Source organism: Chaetomium tenue, assembly GCF_020726465.1.
Source record: "Chaetomium tenue strain MPI-SDFR-AT-0079 chromosome Unknown F5144scaffold_7, whole genome shotgun sequence".
NCBI classification, from domain to species: Eukaryota; Fungi; Ascomycota; class Sordariomycetes; order Sordariales; family Chaetomiaceae; genus Chaetomium; species Chaetomium tenue.
The window spans coordinates 2,180,157-2,200,233 of record NW_027117335.1 but is presented as its reverse complement, the minus strand read 5'-3'; the positions used below and the strand labels follow the sequence as shown (position 1 = coordinate 2,200,233).

The 20,077-nt window shown below is 56.6% G+C and overlaps 8 protein-coding genes across 8 annotated transcripts; 5 read left to right on the top strand and 3 right to left on the bottom strand.

The window, feature by feature from the left end:
- F5144DRAFT_498368 (uncharacterized protein) lies at nt 1-2,348 on the top strand (the record flags this gene model as incomplete). Its single annotated transcript, XM_066786263.1, has 3 exons — nt 1-499; nt 570-1,226; nt 1,276-2,348. The coding sequence occupies 3 exons, from the start codon at nt 1-3 to the stop codon at nt 2,346-2,348; spliced, it is 2,229 nt and encodes a 742-aa protein (XP_066639193.1).
- A 909-nt stretch (nt 2,349-3,257) lies between these two features.
- Nucleotides 3,258-4,568, top strand: F5144DRAFT_596586 (uncharacterized protein; the record flags this gene model as incomplete). The annotated part of the gene is made up of 4 exons (XM_066790814.1): nt 3,258-3,847; nt 3,893-3,992; nt 4,111-4,414; nt 4,525-4,568. 4 exons carry the CDS (start codon nt 3,258-3,260, stop codon nt 4,566-4,568), a joined length of 1,038 nt encoding a protein of 345 aa, XP_066639192.1.
- Nucleotides 4,569-6,601: 2,033 nt separating this feature from the next.
- F5144DRAFT_596585 (uncharacterized protein) lies at nt 6,602-8,111 on the top strand (the record flags this gene model as incomplete). Its single annotated transcript, XM_066790813.1, has 3 exons — nt 6,602-7,325; nt 7,399-7,920; nt 7,963-8,111. The coding sequence occupies 3 exons, from the start codon at nt 6,602-6,604 to the stop codon at nt 8,109-8,111; spliced, it is 1,395 nt and encodes a 464-aa protein (XP_066639191.1).
- Nucleotides 8,112-8,873: 762 nt separating this feature from the next.
- Nucleotides 8,874-10,246, top strand: F5144DRAFT_397353 (DNA-binding protein). The gene is made up of 4 exons (XM_066784777.1): nt 8,874-9,097; nt 9,165-9,190; nt 9,269-9,482; nt 9,569-10,246. The coding sequence occupies exons 1-4, from the start codon at nt 9,014-9,016 to the stop codon at nt 9,971-9,973; spliced, it is 729 nt and encodes a 242-aa protein (XP_066639190.1). The 5' UTR covers nt 8,874-9,013; the 3' UTR covers nt 9,974-10,246.
- F5144DRAFT_586972 (uncharacterized protein) lies at nt 10,067-12,962 on the bottom strand. The gene is made up of 4 exons (XM_066789804.1): nt 12,804-12,962; nt 12,684-12,751; nt 10,523-12,633; nt 10,067-10,465 (listed from the first exon to the last, which is right to left on the bottom strand). Exons 1-4 carry the CDS (start codon nt 12,829-12,831, stop codon nt 10,327-10,329), a joined length of 2,346 nt encoding a protein of 781 aa, XP_066639189.1. The 5' UTR covers nt 12,832-12,962; the 3' UTR covers nt 10,067-10,326.
- Nucleotides 12,963-14,292: 1,330 nt separating this feature from the next.
- Nucleotides 14,293-15,099, top strand: F5144DRAFT_661115 (uncharacterized protein; the record flags this gene model as incomplete). Its single annotated transcript, XM_066793285.1, has 1 exon — nt 14,293-15,099. One exon carries the CDS (start codon nt 14,293-14,295, stop codon nt 15,097-15,099), a length of 807 nt encoding a protein of 268 aa, XP_066639188.1.
- Nucleotides 15,100-15,127: 28 nt separating this feature from the next.
- Nucleotides 15,128-17,307, bottom strand: F5144DRAFT_586968 (transmembrane amino acid transporter protein-domain-containing protein). The gene has a single exon (XM_066789803.1). The coding sequence runs from the start codon at nt 17,228-17,230 to the stop codon at nt 15,449-15,451; it is 1,782 nt and encodes a 593-aa protein (XP_066639187.1). The 5' UTR covers nt 17,231-17,307; the 3' UTR covers nt 15,128-15,448.
- A 712-nt stretch (nt 17,308-18,019) lies between these two features.
- On the bottom strand, nt 18,020-19,982 carry F5144DRAFT_661109 (uncharacterized protein; the record flags this gene model as incomplete). The annotated part of the gene is made up of 2 exons (XM_066793284.1): nt 18,676-19,982; nt 18,020-18,645 (listed from the first exon to the last, which is right to left on the bottom strand). The coding sequence occupies exons 1-2, from the start codon at nt 19,535-19,537 to the stop codon at nt 18,020-18,022; spliced, it is 1,488 nt and encodes a 495-aa protein (XP_066639186.1). The 5' UTR covers nt 19,538-19,982.
- Nucleotides 19,983-20,077: the final 95 nt, after the last annotated feature.

Genomic DNA, 20,077 nt, shown 5'->3' with positions numbered 1-20,077 from the left:
ATGCGGCTTCCGTCATTCAACCCACTCCTCCTGGTTTCCTCCCTCGCGACCGTCGTCGTCCCTACAAGCGCCGAATATGTGCTTCGATCGAGCTCTCTGGCATCATGTCAGGAAAACTCGGGCTTTACGGCCAGCCTGTTCGATGTCGTATTCACCCCGAATAACCTCACGGCTTCCATCAACATGATCGCGACGTCGTCTATCGAAGGCCATGTTATTTTCGACATTTCCATTTATGCTTACGGATACCCCATCATTCACACCAAGGTCGACCCATGCGAGGCCAACCTCCCTGGCTTGTGCCCGATGACATCCGGCAAGATGAGCAACCCATTCAACCTGCCTGTTACCAAGGATGCGATCGCGCAAATTCCATCCATCGCATACACTTTCCCCGATCTCGATGCGACCGTCCAGGTTTTCATCAACAGGACCGATGGAGACCGTGCTGGGGAGAGCATTGCTTGCGTGGAGGCCAACATCTCGAACGGCATGACAGGTAGGTTCAGACAACCGGGGGATCACACGCGGCTTGAGTATGCTGTGGGCCGATACTGACCTGGGAACAGTTGATCTCATCGGTGTAAAATGGGCCTCTGCTGGCGTGGCCATCCTCGCCCTTATTTCCTCTGCCATCATCAACGGTTTGGGCTTTTCCAATGCTGCCTCGCACGTCGCCTCCAACACCCTTTCGCTGTTTGGCTACTTTCAGGCCCAGGCCATGCTTGGCCTCTGCGCTGTGCCGCTTCCTCCGGTCGTGAAATCGTGGACCCAGGATTTCCAGTGGAGCATGGGCATCATCAATGTCGGATTCATCCAGGACATCCTCACGTGGTATCAGCGGTCGACTGGCGGCGAGGCCTCGACTATCCTCGACACACTCCACACCGTATCCGTACAAGTTGAGAAGGTCAAGCGTTCCGTCCCGTTTTTGGATTCCGCCGTTGGCCTCGTCGGGCGGTCGGCCGGCGGGCTCTCCAAGCGGGCCATTGAGACTTCGTACGGCAGCTACATCGTTTACGGTATCCAAAGGGTCGCCTTCCGGGCCGGCATCGAGACAACCAACCTCTTCCTGACTGGCTTGACTTTCTTCTACATTTTCATGGTGATGGCGGCCCTTTGCGTGGTGCTGTTCAAGGGTATCTGCGAGTTGCTTGTGCGACTGAAGTTGATGCAAAGTGACACCTTTGCCGAATTCCGTGTCGGGTGGTTGACTGTCCTCAAGGGTATGCATTCGCTGTTACCCCCGTTGCATCCCCAGCTAACGTTTCGTAGGCGTTCTTTACAGATGGCTGCTCGTTGGTTTCCCCCAGTTGACCATTTTTTGTCTGTGGGAGTTTACGCAGAACGACTCCCCAGCCGCTATGGTACTGGCTGTGTTCTTCTTCTTCGGCGTTGTCATCACCCTCAGCTATGCTGCTTACAGGGTGATTCGGATTGCCCGCCGTTCAGTCGCTCTCCACCGGAATCCGGCTTACATTCTGTTTTCCGACCCGCACGCCCTGAACAAATGGGGGTTCTTATACGTGCAGTTCCGCGCCTCTGCCTACTATTTTATCGTTCCGGTCCTCGTTTATATCATCGTCAAGGGAATGTTCATTGCCTTTGCCCAGCGCGCCGGTACCGTGCAGGCGGTGGCTTTGATCATTATCGAGGCGGCGGCCCTCATCACCGCCTCGGTCTTGCGGCCGTGGATGGATAAGAGCACCAATTCCTTCAATATCGCCATTTGCGCCATGAACTTCATCAACTCCATCTTCCTGTTCGTCTTTACCGACGTATTTGGCTTACCGAGATTGGTTATTGGCGTCGTGGGTGTCGTTCTCTGGATCGCCAACGCTGCTTTTGCGCTCATCCTCCTCCTGATGCTGATCATCACGACGGGCATCATCCTGTTCCACAACAATCCCGACACGCGCTACCAGTTCATGAACGACGACCGTACGTCCTTTATGAAGTCGCAGACGCACCTCGCCACGACAACCGAACTCGATGCCCTGGGTGCGACCGCTCGCGGTGACGGCAAGCTGTTCAAGCGGAGCGATCTGGAGGATGACGAGTCCGCCATGTCGAATCAAGAGCACATGGCTGCCCGCGCTGGATCGCCCCATTCGGGACCGTACTCAAACGGGGATTCTATCCGAGACTCGGCGCGGAATTCAGTCCGAAGCTCGTTCCGCGCGCCTGTCGACCCCGTGTCGGGCACGTACCAAATAGAACCGCATCACCTGCGGGGGAAGCCGAGCGGGAGTGTCAGGGCGCCGAGTCCGTTTGGGGCGTCGGGGTCATCGACAAATCTGTCGCACGGAACGCCGACGGGCTCAAAGCCGCCAGCTGGGCCACCGTGAGTCTAGCCCGATCCTCATCTGATGTCGATCGCCGATGTGGCTAACTATTGAAACTAGCGTGTGGCAAAGAGGGGCCGGCTATGATTAGCAGAAGCATTAATGGGTATAGGTAGCCTTTTCTTTTTTCTTTTTTTTGTTATTTCTGGTTGGCTTTTGTGGGTTGTTTGGTCATCGGCGTCACCATTCTCTCCGGTTTTCCCCCCATGTCAGGGATCATCCCACTTGCAGGGAAGCATCTCGACGTCGTTTTCGTACATACTTTTACCGTTCTTTTCGGTTTGGCTTGGGGCATAGTGTGTCACTCCTTGTTGGGGATGTCTTGAGCAGGAGGCGTTTGTCATCAGTGGAGAGTAGACGCCGTAGTGGTCGGGCCTGTTAGATGGATGGGGTGTCCATGAAGGAGCAGTGTACTCGGGACGTTTGGTATGGGATATCGCTAGCCATATAAAGACGGGATGATTTTTTCACAGCGCCGTATTGTCGGACGTAGTGTCCGAGTCATCGTCTTAAACTCGTCCCATCTATGTCAGCGCGTGCTTGCGCACTTGTTACTTCATGACCATCCCACTTGACGTCAGTCGAGTGACTGGATCAGATGTCAGATGCGGATAAATTTGAAAGCAGTGAAAGTCTAGAGTATATCAACCCATCACTCCCCGTTCGGTCAGTTCTGTTCTCGATTCCTCCTTCTTTCCCATCCATCCCTCTATCTATCCTCCATCCCTCTATCTATCCTCCATCCCTCTATCTATCCTCCATCCCTCTATCTATCCTCCATCCCTCTATCTATCCTCCATCCCTCTATCTATCCTCCATCCCTCTATCTATCCTAAGTTACAAATATCAGTCAAACTGGAAACGATGGGTGTTGGTATGGATTCATCAGTTTCGAATATGGCGGTGGCCCAGATGCCGGTGGAACTGTGGCTGATGGTCGCCGCCCATCTCGATTTAAGCAGCCTCAGCGCCTTCTCCTCCACGTCTCGTGGCTTCCACCACCTTTTCGCGAGTGCTCTCCTGCCCCGCCATGTCGAGGAGGCCAGGCGCGAGCAGGACCGCGTGGATCGCATCGGCGAGTTGTTCGTGCACGCGGCGAGGACCGACTCGACCAGGATACTCGACCAGTTGACGACCAAGTACCGCAGTGTCGTCGACTTTGTCGGGTTGATCCCCTGCCACCGCCTCGGCCTCCAGCACGCCACCTTTCTCGACTTCGCCCTCGCCGCGGACGCCCCCCAGGTTGTGCGGCATCTCGTCAAGGTTGGATGTAATGACCTTGCCGTCCTCCGATCGCACACGGGGCTGAAACCGCTCGCCCTGGCGCTGGCCGGGTGCTATGGGGCTTCGCCCTCGCTGACGACGGCGGCGTCGGCGCTGCAAACCGCCGTCGACTTTGCCCTGCCGCGGACGGCGCGGTTCCTCCTAACCCGTGGCGCCGATGTGAACGCTAAGGCGGGCGGCGTTAGAGAGCCATTGCTCCATGCCGTGGTGCGGGGGGGGTACGCCCCGGGACGGGCTGCGGCCTACGGTCTCCTGTACAACAGCTGGGGCAAATGGCACAAGAGGCGCTTCCGGGTGCGCATCGAGGTGCCCACCGCCAGCCACACGCGCGACCCCTTCTGGCAGCACAACGTCGCCCAGACGGTCGCGACACTCCTCGAGTTTGGCGCCCGCACTGACACCCGCACCCCCCCCCGCCATGCTCGCCCACACCTGCACCCACCGCTGCTGGCGCTCCGGGACGTGCCACTACGGCGGCCAGACCCCGCTGCACCTGGCTGCGGCCGCCGACTACGACCCCGCCATCCCGCTCCTCCTAGCCCGGGACCCCGCCGCCTTCCACGCCCCTGACGACGGCGGCTACACGGCGCTGTACACGGCACTCGTGCGCAGCAACCTCGACGCCGTCCTGGCCCTGTTGGACGACCCCTGCGCGCCCGGTCCCAACCCTCCCATCGCCGCCAACGCCAGCAACCCCTCGCGCGACACCCCGAGCAACAGTACCACGGCCCTCCACGTAGCTGCGCGTTTCGCCTTTTCCCGCGCCGTGTGCGCACTGCTCGAGCGTGGCGCCGATCCCAACGCGTTGGATACCACCACGGGCGGCCGCACGCCCGTGCACGAGGTGCTGCTGCCGGGGTGCGAGGAGCTGGCGGGGGACGCTACGCGGGCGCAGGATATGTTAGTGACACTGGAGTTTTTGAGGGCGGGGGGCGCTGATTTTGGTCGAAGGGTTGGTGAGGGTGATGGTGGGGGCGGGGGTGGGTTCACGGCGTGGGAGATGGCGGAGAGGCATCCGTTGCGGGCAATCAGGGGCAGGGTTGCGTGGTGGCAGGGGCGGCTGGGGTCAGCGGAGAGACGGTGCGAGGGAGCTGGTTGATGATTGATGGCTGGCTGTGTAGCTACTAATATAAAAGGTAAAAGATAATGTAATGCAAAAAATCTATTTAAAGTTGCATTATTCACAGAAATATAAAGAGAGGTTTCAGTTCAGATCACTGTCGCTCCTCCCCTCGGGTCCTGAACTGGACCTGCGCCATTCCCCGTCAACCATTTCCGCTGCCCCCCGTCCTCCCTCATAGCCAGTGGTGATTGCGTGATGGGGGTGTGACAGTACCGGCCTTCGAACTGACCTGGAAGGGATGATGCGGTCGTGGATGCCGAGTCAGGTGCTGGTGTATCGCCAATTCCATAGCGGCCTTTCAATATAATCGGGACCGGCGCGATCATGGATGGGGTCCATCAGTGGCGGTTTCAACGCCCCGTAATGGGAACCAGAGCGGCCGTTGTTACGGTGGTGAGGTCTGGAAGAGGATCGGCGAACCCAGACACACCGGGGCGCAGCGACTAACAAAACATGTCAGAACCGGGACGCACTGGGTGGTTTGCCGTTGGGGAGGGGAAAGAGCAGCCCTGGTGGTTGTGACTATTGTGGCGGTCCGGGTGGGTCGAGGGCCAGCTTGGACGGAGTCAAGATTGTCGAACCATAATATCCCTTGATATTCAGGAATGGCTCCTTCTTCGCGGCATTTTATTTCAAGAAGAATCCTGGTAATTCTTGGTGTTTGTGCTCTGTACGTGGTGTATTGTAGTTTTAATGAACAAGAAATCCAAGAGTTAGGCAGTTACGGTTTGAGGCTATCCCACCTGCACTCCATGGGCAAGGCATCTTGCCATGACGCAAAATGTCTAGAAAGTGTATCTTTGGAAATGGCGTCAAACCAGATCGAATGATGTTGCTCGAGCTGAATCATGTTCAGCACTTGAACCCGCATGACATGCACCGTTCCACCGTGGCTTGAGTGGCTTGCAACGGCCCTGTTTCCACGTGCAAGGCCCGCTGCTCGGTAAAAATTACCGATCTGCCCCACTGCGCTTGAGTTAAGCGAAACCCCACAGGCGACCACCAAACTTCACTCTTTCCAGGTCCGAGCCACGATCTCGATTGATGAATCATGGTCTGATTGTTGCTTCCTTACAAGGTAGTGGAATGGCCCCCAACGTGACCTCAGCATCCGAAGCTTTTCCCTTGGACTGGTCTGGACTGGCCGTTCGCCACAAGCACTGCAGACTTGGAATCCATCACGCTTCGCTTCGATCGATGACGGATGATGGAGCTGTGTCTGGGATGATGTGCTCGGTCTCGCTTGTGCCCGCTGATCGCCAGCCGTGGTCCAAGCCTTCCACTTTGGTCGCTCCGCCAAAACACAACAAAATTCTAGACTCCAACAATCGGCGATGGTTGTTGTTGTTGGGGGCCGTCAACCGCGAGCCGGGCCTCAACTTCGTCTTCTGCAGGCAACACCCGAGCAGCCCAGGGGCCACAAGTTGCATGACTTCGAGCCGTTTTTGGTCACTAAACTTTCCAATCACCGTCTGTGCAATGCCGAGTCGGGGCAAGCGTCAGGCACCATGCAACGAGAGGCTGCCAAATAAGCCCAGCTAATGATGCAGCCAAGCAGCTTTGGCTCTTCTCAGCCCAGGCCAGCAGCCAAATGATACCCTGATCGGGCCAGGCTCTCAATGAAGTCGGCCCCCTCAGTGCGCTCGCTCTTGTTAAACCACGCGTGTGCCCCCTTCGCCGCTGCCACTTTGGTGCTTCGATTGTCTTGCGCCCCTCGCTCGTCTTCTCTTCAAATAACTGCCTGGTCACTCACATATTGGACCGAAAGGGGGCAAAGCCCTGTGTATTTTTATGGTGTTGGTCTTCAGTCCTTTTCAGTGGAGACAAAACTCTACATCCATGTGCCACAATGCCGATCGCAGACGATCCGTCATTCGAACGGAGGCAATGGGGAGGGAGGGGAAGGAATAATACGCCGTGGTGGTGCAATTTCTGGCCCCCAGCTTGCTCGACATCCACCAGTCCAGGGACTCCAAGCGGCGGGAGCACCCCAAGTTCGACAACCAAAACGCCGATCAGGGCGCCGACTACCACCTCGCCAAGGGCGACTGTGCCGCAGCACACGCCCCCCGTCGCAACGCGACCCCCTGCTGTGCCGCCGGCTGCCACACAATCTCCAAAACCTTCAGATCGCCCTCAACCTGTTCCCTCTTCGACTTCCCAGCCTCGGGTTCCGTCACCAATGCCTCCGCCAACCGACACCGAGAAGACGAGCGCCCAAACGGCGTCCGTGGCGCCCGTGTTCGTGCAGCCCGGTGGTAACAGCGGAAATAAACCCGGAAACGACGACGACAACCGGCCGCCAGGCGGGGATTCGGGGTCGGGGACGGGCACGGGAGATGGGAACGATGATGGGGGATCAAACGGTACCAGTGGCTCGGGACATGGCGACCCTGGCTCGAGCACCGCAAACCGGCCGACACAATCTGGGGTGTCATCGGTACCAGCTCCCTTGGCAACCAGTCCATCCAGTACTGGTGGAATTGGAGGTGGAAATACTGGAACCACAGTGAACGACAAAGACGGCACATCCGGTGGCGGCCTGGCACCTGGGGCAATCGCTGGTATAGTTGGTGAGTTTCATCTTACTCCACAATTCGTCGATATGCCATAGTCTTGCATGTTCGCATGGCTGACAGGTGGAAGTGGGCTTGCTACTTCTTCTCGCTCTTCTCGCCCTTCTTCTTTACAAATTCAGGAGGTCAGCCGCAGTGCAACGCATGCTGGCACCATTCCGCAAGCTCGGCGGACAATCCAGGGGTTCCCCTCGAGTTGACACACCAGGCGGAGATGGCATGGGGAGGACCCTCATAAGCCCAGCGCCCACGGCAGCAGCAGCATCAACGGCAGGAGGAGCAGCAGCCGCTTTGGCCGCTCGAAACCGTAGTGGCCGCGGCGGGCAATCCCAACCCCCTATGCGTCAGACGGGTCGCCTACATCCCCATGTCGCTCCGGCGCCCGGAGTTGGGCGAGACAGCAACCGCGTGTCGACCTTCACATACGATTCCGTCGCCACCACTGGCTTCACTCCATCACCCGTATCGCCGGTGTCCGCAGCAAGCATGCTCTCCCCAGGGACAGTCCGCACCTCGCACCCGATCCAGGCTCCGCCAGATCCTCGAATCATCGCATCCACAAATGCTCATGTCACCAGGGGCAGCATGAGCAGTACCAGCACGGGGAGTGGCATCAGCGCCGCGTTATCCCCAGGCCAGATGGCTTGGCCCATGCCGCCCGGAACACCACCGGCCATCCAGCACCCCGACGGACCGCAATACCTCGACTTCGAGCAGTCAGGAGAGACGGTCGTGAGAATTAACCAACCACCGCGCGGCAATCGCCGATCGGGCGGGTTTTAAACGCCGTCCCCGTAGAGTCCATTCCCCACATGGCTCAGACCGTGGACACACACCGGGGAAACAAAGGCGTGGGTAACCAGAATAAAAGCTAGGACAACAAGCATCGGGACAAGCACCGGGGGTCACAGTGTCCTACATACAACCCTGCGACACGCAACCGCAGCATTTTTAACGAAACACCAAAACCCGACTCCACCCACTCGGTTTCCTCGACTGGGCATTACCAACCACACCACAACCACCTATGATACCCATAATTGTATAAGCTTGTCGTTTCGGAGACAATCCAAATAACCGACATCACACGTGTGCATTCGTGTATGTACAAAGACCTACCCATAATCTGGGCTGCATTGCATTTTAGGGAATCATCGTTCAGGATCAGGGGTACTCTTGGAAGATCTCATGTTCCACTTTGCTGTTCCTCGGATAAGAGTCAAGCTATCGGTCAATATTAATGAATTAATGAAACAACGATAAACTCTGGGAGTCTGCCAGACGATTCCACAGTATTTTGATCACGGCAATCCTGATCAAGCCAGCCCAAGATGTGAAAGGACCTATGAAGCTGCCGTAGACAGCCTCGAAACGTCTCAAGTCGCTTTCACTGATGGTCCTTGAACTCTCTCAATGAACGAGAACATCAATGACTTGAACTTTCTGACAGGGGAACGGGAGGGGTCACGTGGCAGCGGTTGTCCTGTCTCGAGTCTCGAGTCCTCGGCTCAGCAGACCCACTCCCTTAGCCATCCGCAGCCCCTGACAACCTCCACCAATGACCGGAAAGTAAACAAAGTGGGGGAGAGCTGCAACCGTCCGATTCGATTCCTGTTCCTCCATCGAGAACCCACAACGCCAGAGCCTCTAATCGACAAGTAAAAGGCACTCCGACGTCACGAACCATGGCGTCCGCAGCACCCGAGAAGGACAAGTCCAAGGTGCACAAGCTGTCGCTCAAAGGTAGCGCCAAGCTTGTCGCCGAGTTTGTGAGTGCGACTGGGAATCCACACATCGGTCACTCTCCCTTGCTAACCACTTCCTCCATTGCGACAGTTCCAATACTCGATCCACACGATTCTGTACGAGCCATCCCGATTCATGCGCCAGACTCTATGACCGACCCCTCCCGCCTGCGAAAAGCTAACCGTCTCCCGCAGCTTCCAACGCGGCGTCTACCCCGCCGAAGACTTCACCGCCGTCAAGAAATATGGCCTGAACATGCTGGTGTCGTCCGACGACCAAGTGCGCGCCTACATCAAGAAGATCATGTCGCAGCTGGACAAGTGGATGGTGGGCGGGAAGATCCAAAAGCTGGTCATCGTCATCACCGACAAGGACACGGGCGAGCACGTCGAGAGGTGGCAGTTTGACGTAAGCTCCCCCCCTTTGGCTTCCAACTACACCATACCGTACAAATACCAAAGCTAACCTGCCCTTCCGCTCTCTCCCAAACGCAGGTCCAAATATTCGCCAAACCCAAATCTTCCAAATCCTCCAAAGCCAAACCCTCCAAAACCACCTCCCCAACAACAACCACCAAACCCAACAACCAAGAAAACACCCCCTCCGCCACCGACGCCCCCCCCGCCCCCGAAAAAGAAAAAACCGAAGCCGAGATCCAAGCCGAGATCGCCGCCATCTTCCGGCAGATCACCGCCTCGGTCACCTTCCTCCCGCAGCTCCAGGGCGGTGACTGCACCTTCAACGTGCTGGTGTACGCCGACGCGTCGTCCGAGGTGCCCGTCGAGTGGGGCGACAGCGACGCCAAGGAGATCGAGAACGCCGAGCGCGTGCAGCTGAGGGGGTTCAGTACCCAGAGTCATCGCGTGGATACGTTGGTCAGTTATCGGTTGGCGGATTAGGTTAAACGGTTGGTTGGGGCGGTTGGGATTGTGTGGAGGGGGAGGAGGTGCTGAAGAGGATGGGTGTATGATACTGCGTTGCGGTGGGTGGGTGGGTTTGGGCGGAGTTTGGGAGTTGGTTGGAGGGCTGCTGGTACTGCTACTGGAAGGATCGATGGATGGTTATTTGGCACGGTGAATCTGGGATGCGGGATGCGAAACGTGATAATATCAGGTCCCGCATTAATGAGGGCCTTGGGCATAGAATCTACATGCATCGTCCTTGATGCGCTCTTGTCCTCTAAGGGTTAACCCCGGCCCAGCATTGTATTCATTGCATCGACTGCCACCCCCAACGCAATCCCATGCCGTGTTTACACCCGTCGGAAGAAGTACACATAGGCAAACTTCTTCATCTCCTCGACGTCTACCACCTTAACCACCTTCTCGTCGTTGAACAGAACCCACGACGTCTCGTCGCCGAGCTTCTTGCGGATGAACGCAACGTAGTGCCTACAACGTCGGTGAGGTTAGCCGGGTCCGCGCCGATGGATACAGCACTTGACTCACCCAGTATGGATACTAGTGCCCTTGTGACACGCAATCGACTGCAGCTGGAAGTTGGCCGGCAGCGCGCTGCTCCCTGCCTCCGGGCCACCCTTGTTCGCGTTTCCGCCAGCGTCGGCAGCCTCGGTGGCTTCGTTAGTCTCACCCTGGTCGTCGGGGTGGCTGAACAACCACTCAATGGCCCGCTCAACGTCTCCGTTTGTCTCCTTGAGCGCCTTGGTTGCCCGTGGCCCACCCAGACCCATCGACTCTAGCATTTCAAGGTGCGCTGGGTCAGCCGTGAAGGCGCCACTGCCACCGCCGAGGTCGAGGGGTGCGTCAATATCCGGGTCGTCCATGTGCATGAACAGCCATTCCATGGCCGCGTTCGCATCGCTGTTCCCGGTGGCATGTAGGGCCTTGTCGCAACGGACCTTGGGGAAGCCCATTGCTTCCAGCATGGCATATGCCTCCGGGTTCGGCACGAATGTCGGCACGTTGCTTGCCGCCGCCTCCTCCGGCAACGCCTCCTCGTTGGGTAGCTGGCCCTTGGAGAGATACGAATCCAGAGCGAACGGTTCATCCCCGACAAGAACCGGAACGTCGACCTTGACAGGCACCCAGTTCACCACGGCCATCTTGCGCGCGTTCACGACCAATACCTCGGGGAACGTCTTGAACAGCTGCCTTTTGGTGAAGCCGTCTTTGCTGCCGCATGACGAGCAGGTCAGCTCCACGATTTCGGACGCGGTTAGGTTATCGAGGCATTCTTTTAGGTCGACGGGCTTGTACTTGGCCTCCTGGCCATTCTCGGCAGGCAGTTTCTCGAGCGGCACGTCGATGAATATGCTGTCCTGCTCCGTGGTGCTGTAGCGCACCTTTTTGCACCCCAGGCATTGCAACCGCTGTTCCATCACAAAACGCATGGCCTGGGTTGGGTCGCCGAGTCCGGCAGGGTGCTGAGACCTGGTGATGAGCTTTATGAGATGCTGCAGGAGCTCAAACGCATCTTGTTGGCGCATGGTTGAGAACTCCTCGTGGCCGCGGCCCATAAGGTGCTTGAACATGGAGGGCTGAAGGCCCTTCTGATGGGGAACTTCAGGCGAGAGTTCTGAAACAGTCACGTCCGAATCTGGTTTGGAGTACCGTCCGGACAGCAAACCATCCCCGATCTTGCGCAGCTGGGTCTCCAGGTCCTGGGCCGGGTCCGATGTGTCAGGGGGGGACTCAACCCCACTCCCATAGCGTTGTTGGAAAGACGGCATGTCGAAGAGACATTGTAAAATACTGGCCAGATAGCAGCTGTTCCCAAGGTTCTTCAGTCCCGTGAGTCCCGGACCAAAGAGCGGCGTGAGCTCCTTCCCGTCGTCGGTCGTCATCGAAAACTCCCATCGCAAGTTCTGCTCGATCTGCATCTCGGTCAAGCTCTTTTCCGTTTTCTGTCGCTCCGCGAGAATGATTCCCCAGTTTGCCAGGTGCGCTCCGAGGTTCTCGTCGACCCGTTCATCGTCACAGGTGTAACAGTACACATCCGCGGTCCCCTCGGGCGTGATCGACCCCAGCTTGACCGCAACACCATGGGCAGATTCCTGTGAATGCGCGAGGGCATGGGAGTTGCCACCCACGCCGCCGAATTGCGCCCGTCCGCAACCGAGGTTGCCGCACTGCAAGCAGAGCCACAGGTTCTCCTTCAAGTCGCACTTTGAGCAGTGGCCCAGATCTTGCGACTCGATCTGCCGCGGCGGGTCTTGCTGGAGCAGCAAGATGTGTTCACAGCTCGTAAGCTCTTGCTCCCATGCCTTGACCTCCTCTTTCCGGGAGAATGTGTTTGCTTTCATGATCGCTTCGACTGTTGCGGCAATCGTGGGCTCGCTCTTATCTATGTCATCGATTCCGCATTCGAGGCACTTGACGGTCAGCGCTGTATCGTAACGGTCGGCTTCGGTCTCGGCGGCGATGGCGAGCTTCGACATTTTCGCTGGCGGCTCGTCGCGGACAATTTGTTTCCGGGTGCGGCGGATGTTGAGAACTAGGGGATGTTTCCTGGCAATGCTGTGCAACTTTGCGTGGTGTCGGTCGCCGGCACAGCCGCCGTTGAAGCACTTGAGGCAGACATCGAGGCCGGCGGCGTCATCCTAGACCGTCAGCCAACGCATGGAGATACTCTAGCAATCTTAATACGCACAATGGAATCGAAACACTGGGTGCAATCCTCGCGGTACACCGAATCAGCTACTGTCGGCTTAGACAGGTCTAGCGAGATGTCAGCGTTTGCGAAACAAAGGATGCAGGTCGGGTGGCATACAGGCTGCTCCAATATGGGGGCAAGCCATGGCAAATATTGCAGCGCTACTATCGCAGAATATTAAAGGTCAAGTTTGTGTTGCAAGTCGATGTTGCATGAAGCTTGAGCTGTCCCTGCTTGGTGGTGGGCACAGGCGAGCGGCAGCTGGAAGACGCGGGGCAACGACAGGCAACAGCCCCGCGATGATGCAGCAGCAGCTGCTGCTGCAGGCAGGGGTCTGCTTAGCTGTATATGGTCCGTGCGCCTACCCCAGTCCGCACAGCTCCTCCCGAACCAGCAAGCCACATTCCAATTCGCCTCCGCCAGGCGATTCCACCGGACTTCACCATCCAGTATGCGATCCTGTACTTTAATATGGCCACGTATCCACTCGTTATCTTTCTCTTACTAGTATTTTTATATGCTTGTAAATTGCAGAGTATTCCTATCATTGTACATCCACCTCTAGGTACCTAAGCTTGGTCAAATCCCAGCAGCTCCGTGCTCAACCCTGCCGGGTCGTCCTCATCCCCTTCGGCAGTGAATGTGCACATTTTTCGGCAGCCCAATGACAAAAGCATCCCCTGTGACATGGCCGCCGAGCTTACACACTGAGATCCTGTTCCAACCTGGACAAATCTCTCGCCCACGTACCCATGCAGATATCATGGCCCTGTTTCCAGTACGCTGACGATCGAATCTCCCTCCAAGTTCTTGTCCTTTCTAGCAGCGCCGACCATTGCGCCCCACTAGTCGTAGTGCCGGCGGTTCAAGTCTCGGCCGGGGTTCTCGGGGAGGGTTGGATAGGAACCTAGAAGGATATGTTAGTTTAGCCAGCCAGTTCACTCCTAATATACGGGCCACACTTACCGTCACTCTTCGGCTGCCCTCTACGGGCCAAGTCTGTGTCTAGCTTGACTGACATGACACCAACGATGACGCTGCTTCCCGCCTCAAGGGGCTCCCATCCGTTGTTGTCGGGGATGACAGTTTCCGACTTGTCGCGGGTCATCTGCGTCTTGTTGACTGGGACTTATTACGGAGGCAGCTAAGAATCCCTAGCCGTTCGTCGTAAGAGTGACAGGGAGATCCAAGGACAAGCTATGAGGCTACCGCATTCACTCATTTGCCATGGCATGGAGTCTAGCTCCCTTGAAACAGATAGAATCGAGCGTAGACATGCCACCTCAGCTTCTCCGATGATTCGTGGAACCAAACAATGGTTGCTTCGCCCATACTGGATATCCCGTAACAGTGACGGCTAAAGTTCCCGTAATCGACCTCGTCCTGTGCTTTAACAACTACCGGAGAAGGGTATAAAGCCGGCAGAATAAATTAGAATAATTCAAGTTGGGGAAATACCCGAACCCCCTCTACAGGCTCTACTTTATCATCCGAGGGCCATCATTAGAATGCAAGAGTACCCAACGCCAGAACTTTCTAACCTGTTGTAGCTACCAACATCCCACCACCACGCCCTAGCAATCCCAGATCTGACCAAGCGTACAACATGGTCTCTCTACTACTCCTTGCTCTTGCGGGCTTCTCTTCGCAGGCATCCGCAGCATGCACCCGCGATCTCCTTAAAGAAGTCACTGCAAGCTACATCGCGGCCCTTGGCTCCGGCGAGGGTCCAACTGCCATCTCGGGCCTTGCAAATGATAGCCTCATCTACCAAGAAAACGACGCCGAACTGGACATCACTGAGGGCGTCTTATCAGCAGCTATCAAGATCGACTTCAACCGGAGCATCTACGACACGACCGAGTGCGCGTCGTACACCGAGATTGTCGCCACGACGGGCCACCCCTACGTGATCGGGACGCGGCTGGCCCTGAATGCGGACAACAAGATCTACAAAATCGAATCAAACGTCTGCGAGACGGGCGACTGGTTGTTCGACGCGAAGGGGACTCTGGATTACAACAAGAAGGAGAGCTGGGAGCCCATCCCCGAGGCGAAGCGCGACTCGCGCGAGGTGATCAAGGCCGCTGGAGAGGCGTACATCAACGCGTGGGGTGACGACACGATCAAGCCGCCCTTCACCGCGGACTGCTCCCGGCTCGAGGGCGGCCTGTACATCTCGGGCGGGAAATGTCTGCTGAACTTCCCGCCGCCGTTCAACGTCACCAACCGGCGGTTCACCATCGATGAAGAGCTCGGGGCCATCGATATCTTCCACAACTTCCCCTTCCTTGACCAGTCGATCCCACGAGACCCAGGCACGCAGACAAACAACCTCATGAGGGTTGAAGGGGGAAAGATCAAGTACATCCACGAGAATACAGTTTGCGATGCGAAGAACTGCGGCAGATAGATGTTGGCCATCTGCCTTGGTTTCTGTACTTGATCAAGTTTGGAAGGAGATCTTACCGCAGCGCGCTGCTGCTGCCGCCCATGAATCGTTCGTATTCAGTTAGTTCCTAGTACTACATCGCCTCCGTTGGCTAGGGAGGAGGATCGGGGGTGGACCGCCCGGCGTTGATCCAGGGGTACCCAACCACAAGCGTGGCACATATCATTATCATCAAAACACACGCGAATGTCCTGTTCTATCCTAGTTACCATCCATGATCCGGCTTGTAGCATCTACCCATCCTTTAAAACCCGTTCAAAAACGCCCCTTTCCCATGCATACATAGATCGCTCCACGCTCACGCTCACGCTCACATAAAACTATTCACAATCGTCACCGTGGTGGTGTACACCATCCCCACCAACCCAACCACCATCAGCAACAAATCCCCCCACTTTACCCACTTCTTGGTAGCCACCCCCCTGTAATGCAAAAACGCCGGATACACGTACACCAGCGGCACGCACGCGGCACTCCCGATCAGCGCAACGAAACGATCAAGATTCCCCGTCCCCGCCACGGACACCAGGCCGCAAAACACCACAACACCAAACCGAAACAGGTTCTTCACCCACTTGGTCCGCAAGCTGCCCTTGCCCGAGCGCATGTGGCCAAAGATCTTTCCCTCGAGGATGCGCAGGGCGGGGAACAGCTGCACGGGGGTGCCGACCAGCACGGCGATGGCGTACAGCAGCTGCACCGAGTTGACCAGCGGGCTGTCCTGCGGGAAGTTGTTGATGATCTCGATCTCGGTCTTCTCGCCAAAGGTCGCGTAGCACAGCGCGCCGACCGAGGTGAAGACGACCGTGATGAGCAGCATCACGAGGCCAAGCAGGGGTTCGAAGTGGTGGGGCTTGGCCATGGAGGATTGGATGGGCAGGATGAGCCCGATGCCCTCGAAGGTGAAGATGGCGGCGCCGATGGTGAGGGTGTAGTGCTTCGGGTTGAAAAGCACCACGGTGGGGTCGAGGCCCGTCGCGGAGAGCGAGGTACTGGTGTACCAGTATATGTAGCTGACGCCGACGAGGATGCAGGCGTCGGCGAGGAGGGCGACGGGGCCGAGCTTGGAGATGTTGCGGATCCAAGCGAGGGGGACCAGGATGATGAGCTGCATGGCGATTAAGCCTGCAGAGGTGAAGGGGTTTTGGCCGCCCGTGACGGCGTGGAAAAAGGTTTCGAGGTTCTCGGCGACAAAGACGATGCCTGCGCAGACGAACCCGAGTTGGGAGAGGGCGATGGAGAAGAGGATGAGAGTGCGCATCCTCGGCCCGGCGATGGCGTTTCCGATGTCGCCGTACCCGCCGCCGTGGTGGAGCTTGCATTGTAGCAGCAAGTGGAAGGCGACCATGGTGACCGCGGAAACGGAGAGCATGGCGACGGTGGAGAAGAGGATGCCGCCGTTGCGAAAGGCCTTGGGAAGGAACATGATGCCGGTGCCGATAAATGCTTTCAGCAAGGTGAAGAAAGTCTTGACGGTGCCGGCGTTGGCGGAGCGCGGGGCCCGGACAGAGCTAATACGCTGGCGAAGAAGAGGGCGCCGCTCGCCGGCCATTTCTTCCTCTACTCCTTCGCCCTCCTCCTCCTCTTCCTCGGTGACAGCCTCCTCATCGGTATCGACAAGGTCTTCGCCAGCGAAGCTGCCGTAGAGGTCGAGAAACTCGACGAAATTGCGCGTGATGGGTAATCTCGCGGCCATGAAATCGTTTCCATGCCTCTGATGTAGAAAGGCACGACGGAACCCTCCCGGGACGAGCTGATCGCCGACGGTTAAGGGCGGGGCATCATCGTCCGCATAAAGGTCCCTGGGCGAGTGGAAGGTTGCTGCCCGGCGGTGCATCGGGACGCGGGTTGCTGCTGAGGGCAGCCTGAAGAGGTCCCGATGCATGTCGCCGCCCTGCAACTTCAGCGACGATTCCTCCTCCGGGGTAGGCACGACGTCCGATCCCTCGACAGAAGCCGGAGTGGCGACATCTGTACTTCCGGGCGCACTGTCAAACTCGGCCGTGTATCCTGATGGTAAGTGCTCGACGACAACCTGGGCTAAGGCTTCTGTATCCCGGCGGTCTCGTGATGTTCCTCTGAGGTCGGACATTGTGAGTGTGAAGTGTGGTCGATCATCAAAAGGTGGGTGTGGAAGTGAAAGTGGAACATGGAGCTCGTCCACTTTCGGTGCGGTGTGGTTGAACAAACCCCAAGTGGCGGCAATCGTCGGCGTTTTTCTGCCCCACATCCCCAGGTGATGTCACCAATCGGCATCGAGAACGCCAGCACGGTTCCAGTTGGGGCTGCTGGCTCTGCGCCAGCTGCAGCGCCTGGTCCCGTGACAGCACGCGGCTGATGGACATTGGCCATGCGGGGGCGGGGGGTTCGAGTTGTGCAGTTTTGGGCTGCAAAAGTCCACAACAAACCCTGGATCTTCCTTGACATCCAAAATGACACAAGCCTTGGCTACCTTGTAATAGTCTAGAGGTATTATTTTTTTTGTCTTTCATCAACCATTGTCTGTGCCATATCATACCAATGTCATCCAAGGCCCCTTATTTTTTGACTTTCCCCGCACACACACAGAATCCAACCGCCAACCAAACCCGCTACAGCTCCAGTGAAAACAAGATCTCTACCTAGGTAGGTAGTAACCAACACATGAAGCCTCCGGTTGCTATCGTAGTATTAAGTATTAAATTATTATCGAGTATCTCTAGTGTATGCAGCTCTCGCCGGCCCCAAGTCCGCTATCCATTCGTTTCTGCTTCTCGGACCGGTCCAGCCGAGTCCCAACTCCCGCGCGAGAGAATTAGGAAATAGGGGCAAGTCAACAAACACCAGAAAGGGGCTCGCCAAACTTGGCATCTTCTTCGCCAATTGTCCTTCCAGCCCTCGTCTACAACGTCTGCAACAAAGTTGCAGAGTGTTTTTGCAATTTCCCGTCAATAAGCACATCGAATACATCGGTAGCTTTTATCTTGACGTTGTTATGGGGCCAGGCGTCGGGTGCCCGGATTGCTACGCAACTCGGCACTATCGTTTTTACCGTTTCCCAAGACAGCTTGACATCCACGTACATGTCTTTAGGATATATTAGAGCTGTCAGCGGTACTGGGTTTTCTTTCAAAGCGTTAGTATCGTAGAGCTCCGGCCAATCTTCGATCTCCGCAAGTATCTCGGACGGTTCGACAAGCCCGGTCAGGTCGGCATCCCGCAACATGAAGTCGTAGATCATCTCTCCTGAGAAATAGAGCTTCCCCAAGGATCCAGCGGTAAAGTCAAACGTCTCCTTGAGCCACGAGAATTTCTCAGGAATCCCTCTCCCAACCCGCTGCGCTGCCCACTTGGACGCCACCCCAGGGCCGCAGCAGTAAATGGATTCGTGCAGAACAGCATAAAGCGGCCTCTCTGTCAACTTGAACCCAGTGATGTCCTCGCTGTTGAGCCCTTTGTAGTTTTTGCCTTTGGTTGCCAACCCCTCCACATGCGCGTGAACTTTCTTGAACCCGGCCTCTCCTCCTCCTAAGTGTCGCCCCATAGTTAGGAACCCACGCGCAGTTAGTCTCTGCCCGTTAGGAAGCCTGATTCCGTTTCCTCCGTCTTCGTTGGCGAGGAACTTCACGATCTTCCACACGTTATCCTTATCTTTCGGATACTCGTTGTAATACAACTCATTCATGTGGGCCACCCGCTCAAACAGCGCCTTGTACACGACCTCGGGCGTCTTCCCAATTGGCGGCATGCCGCCGGTGATCCACACCCTTGCCAAACTCTTTGGCAAAAAAGACAGATAGGTCATGGCGATCCAGCCGCCGAATGACTGCCCCACCAATGCGAACTTGATATCCCTCTGGGAGAGTTTGTTCAAACAGAGCCGCACGGCCTCAAAATCCGCCACGATCGAATCCTGCCGGTAAAGCATCAGGCGTTGTGCCACTTGCTTTGAGCTTAGCCCCTTGAAACTACTATTCGTGATGCGGTACTCGCTGAGTTGGGCGTCGGCTTTTTTAGACACGGTGCCGCGGTAGTCGAGGTAAAGCACAGGAGTCTTTATCCTATCGAGGAGGTTTCTGGTCAGCTCCTCGTGCGCAAAGGCCGGGTTGTCGGAGCCGGGCCCGCCGCAGAGGTAGACGGCGAGGGTGGATGAGCTGTCAGGGCAGCGCGGGGAGGTTAGAGAACCCAGGGACTTGACCAGGCCGCCATCGGACAGGTCATATTTGGTCTGAGACTGGCCGTGCCCGTAGACGAGCTCTGCGTGTAGTTGGATCGTTTCGTTGCATTGCGGATCATTGTGAGCCAGGGGCACTCGGAACTTGATGCGCATGGAGCGGAATTTTGGATTATCACCGTGAGCGAGAAAGCCGTGGTCAGATGCGGCATTGATGGCGTGCCAGTTGATGCTTTTGGTGGGCATGATGAGTGAAGTGACTGCTGTCGTCGGGGTTCTATGAGGAGCTGAGAATCAAATAATATGTTGGGTTTATCGTCAAGTTGGAATTGGTTCATAAGAATACGAATTGATGATTCCATTAGGAGGTGAGACAGCCTTTTGAATACAATTTACCGATCAAAGCACGTATCCATCGAGGCACAACAACAATGTGAACCACCAACGGCTTGTCGAGTGACGGCGTCACGGTGACCCAGGCCATTGTTACTTCCTCTATCCTTTGTTGGAGTTATAGACGGAAAGTGCCACAGAGATTTGGCTGACTTGGGTTGCCACTCAAAAGGTGTATTCTGATATCTAGATTGCAGAAGTTGTGTGGACCAACACTGAACGACTTGCTTTGTTTGGTGATGTCACCGCAACTTTCTTTTCGTTGCCCCAAAGCTGGGTTATACTGGGTTCTTTCATGTTGGCACGGCGTTGCCAGCGGAATGGATCACCAATGGCGGAGATTACCAGATCCTGACCGCCTCGGCTGACCATACGAAAGCTGGACACGGACAC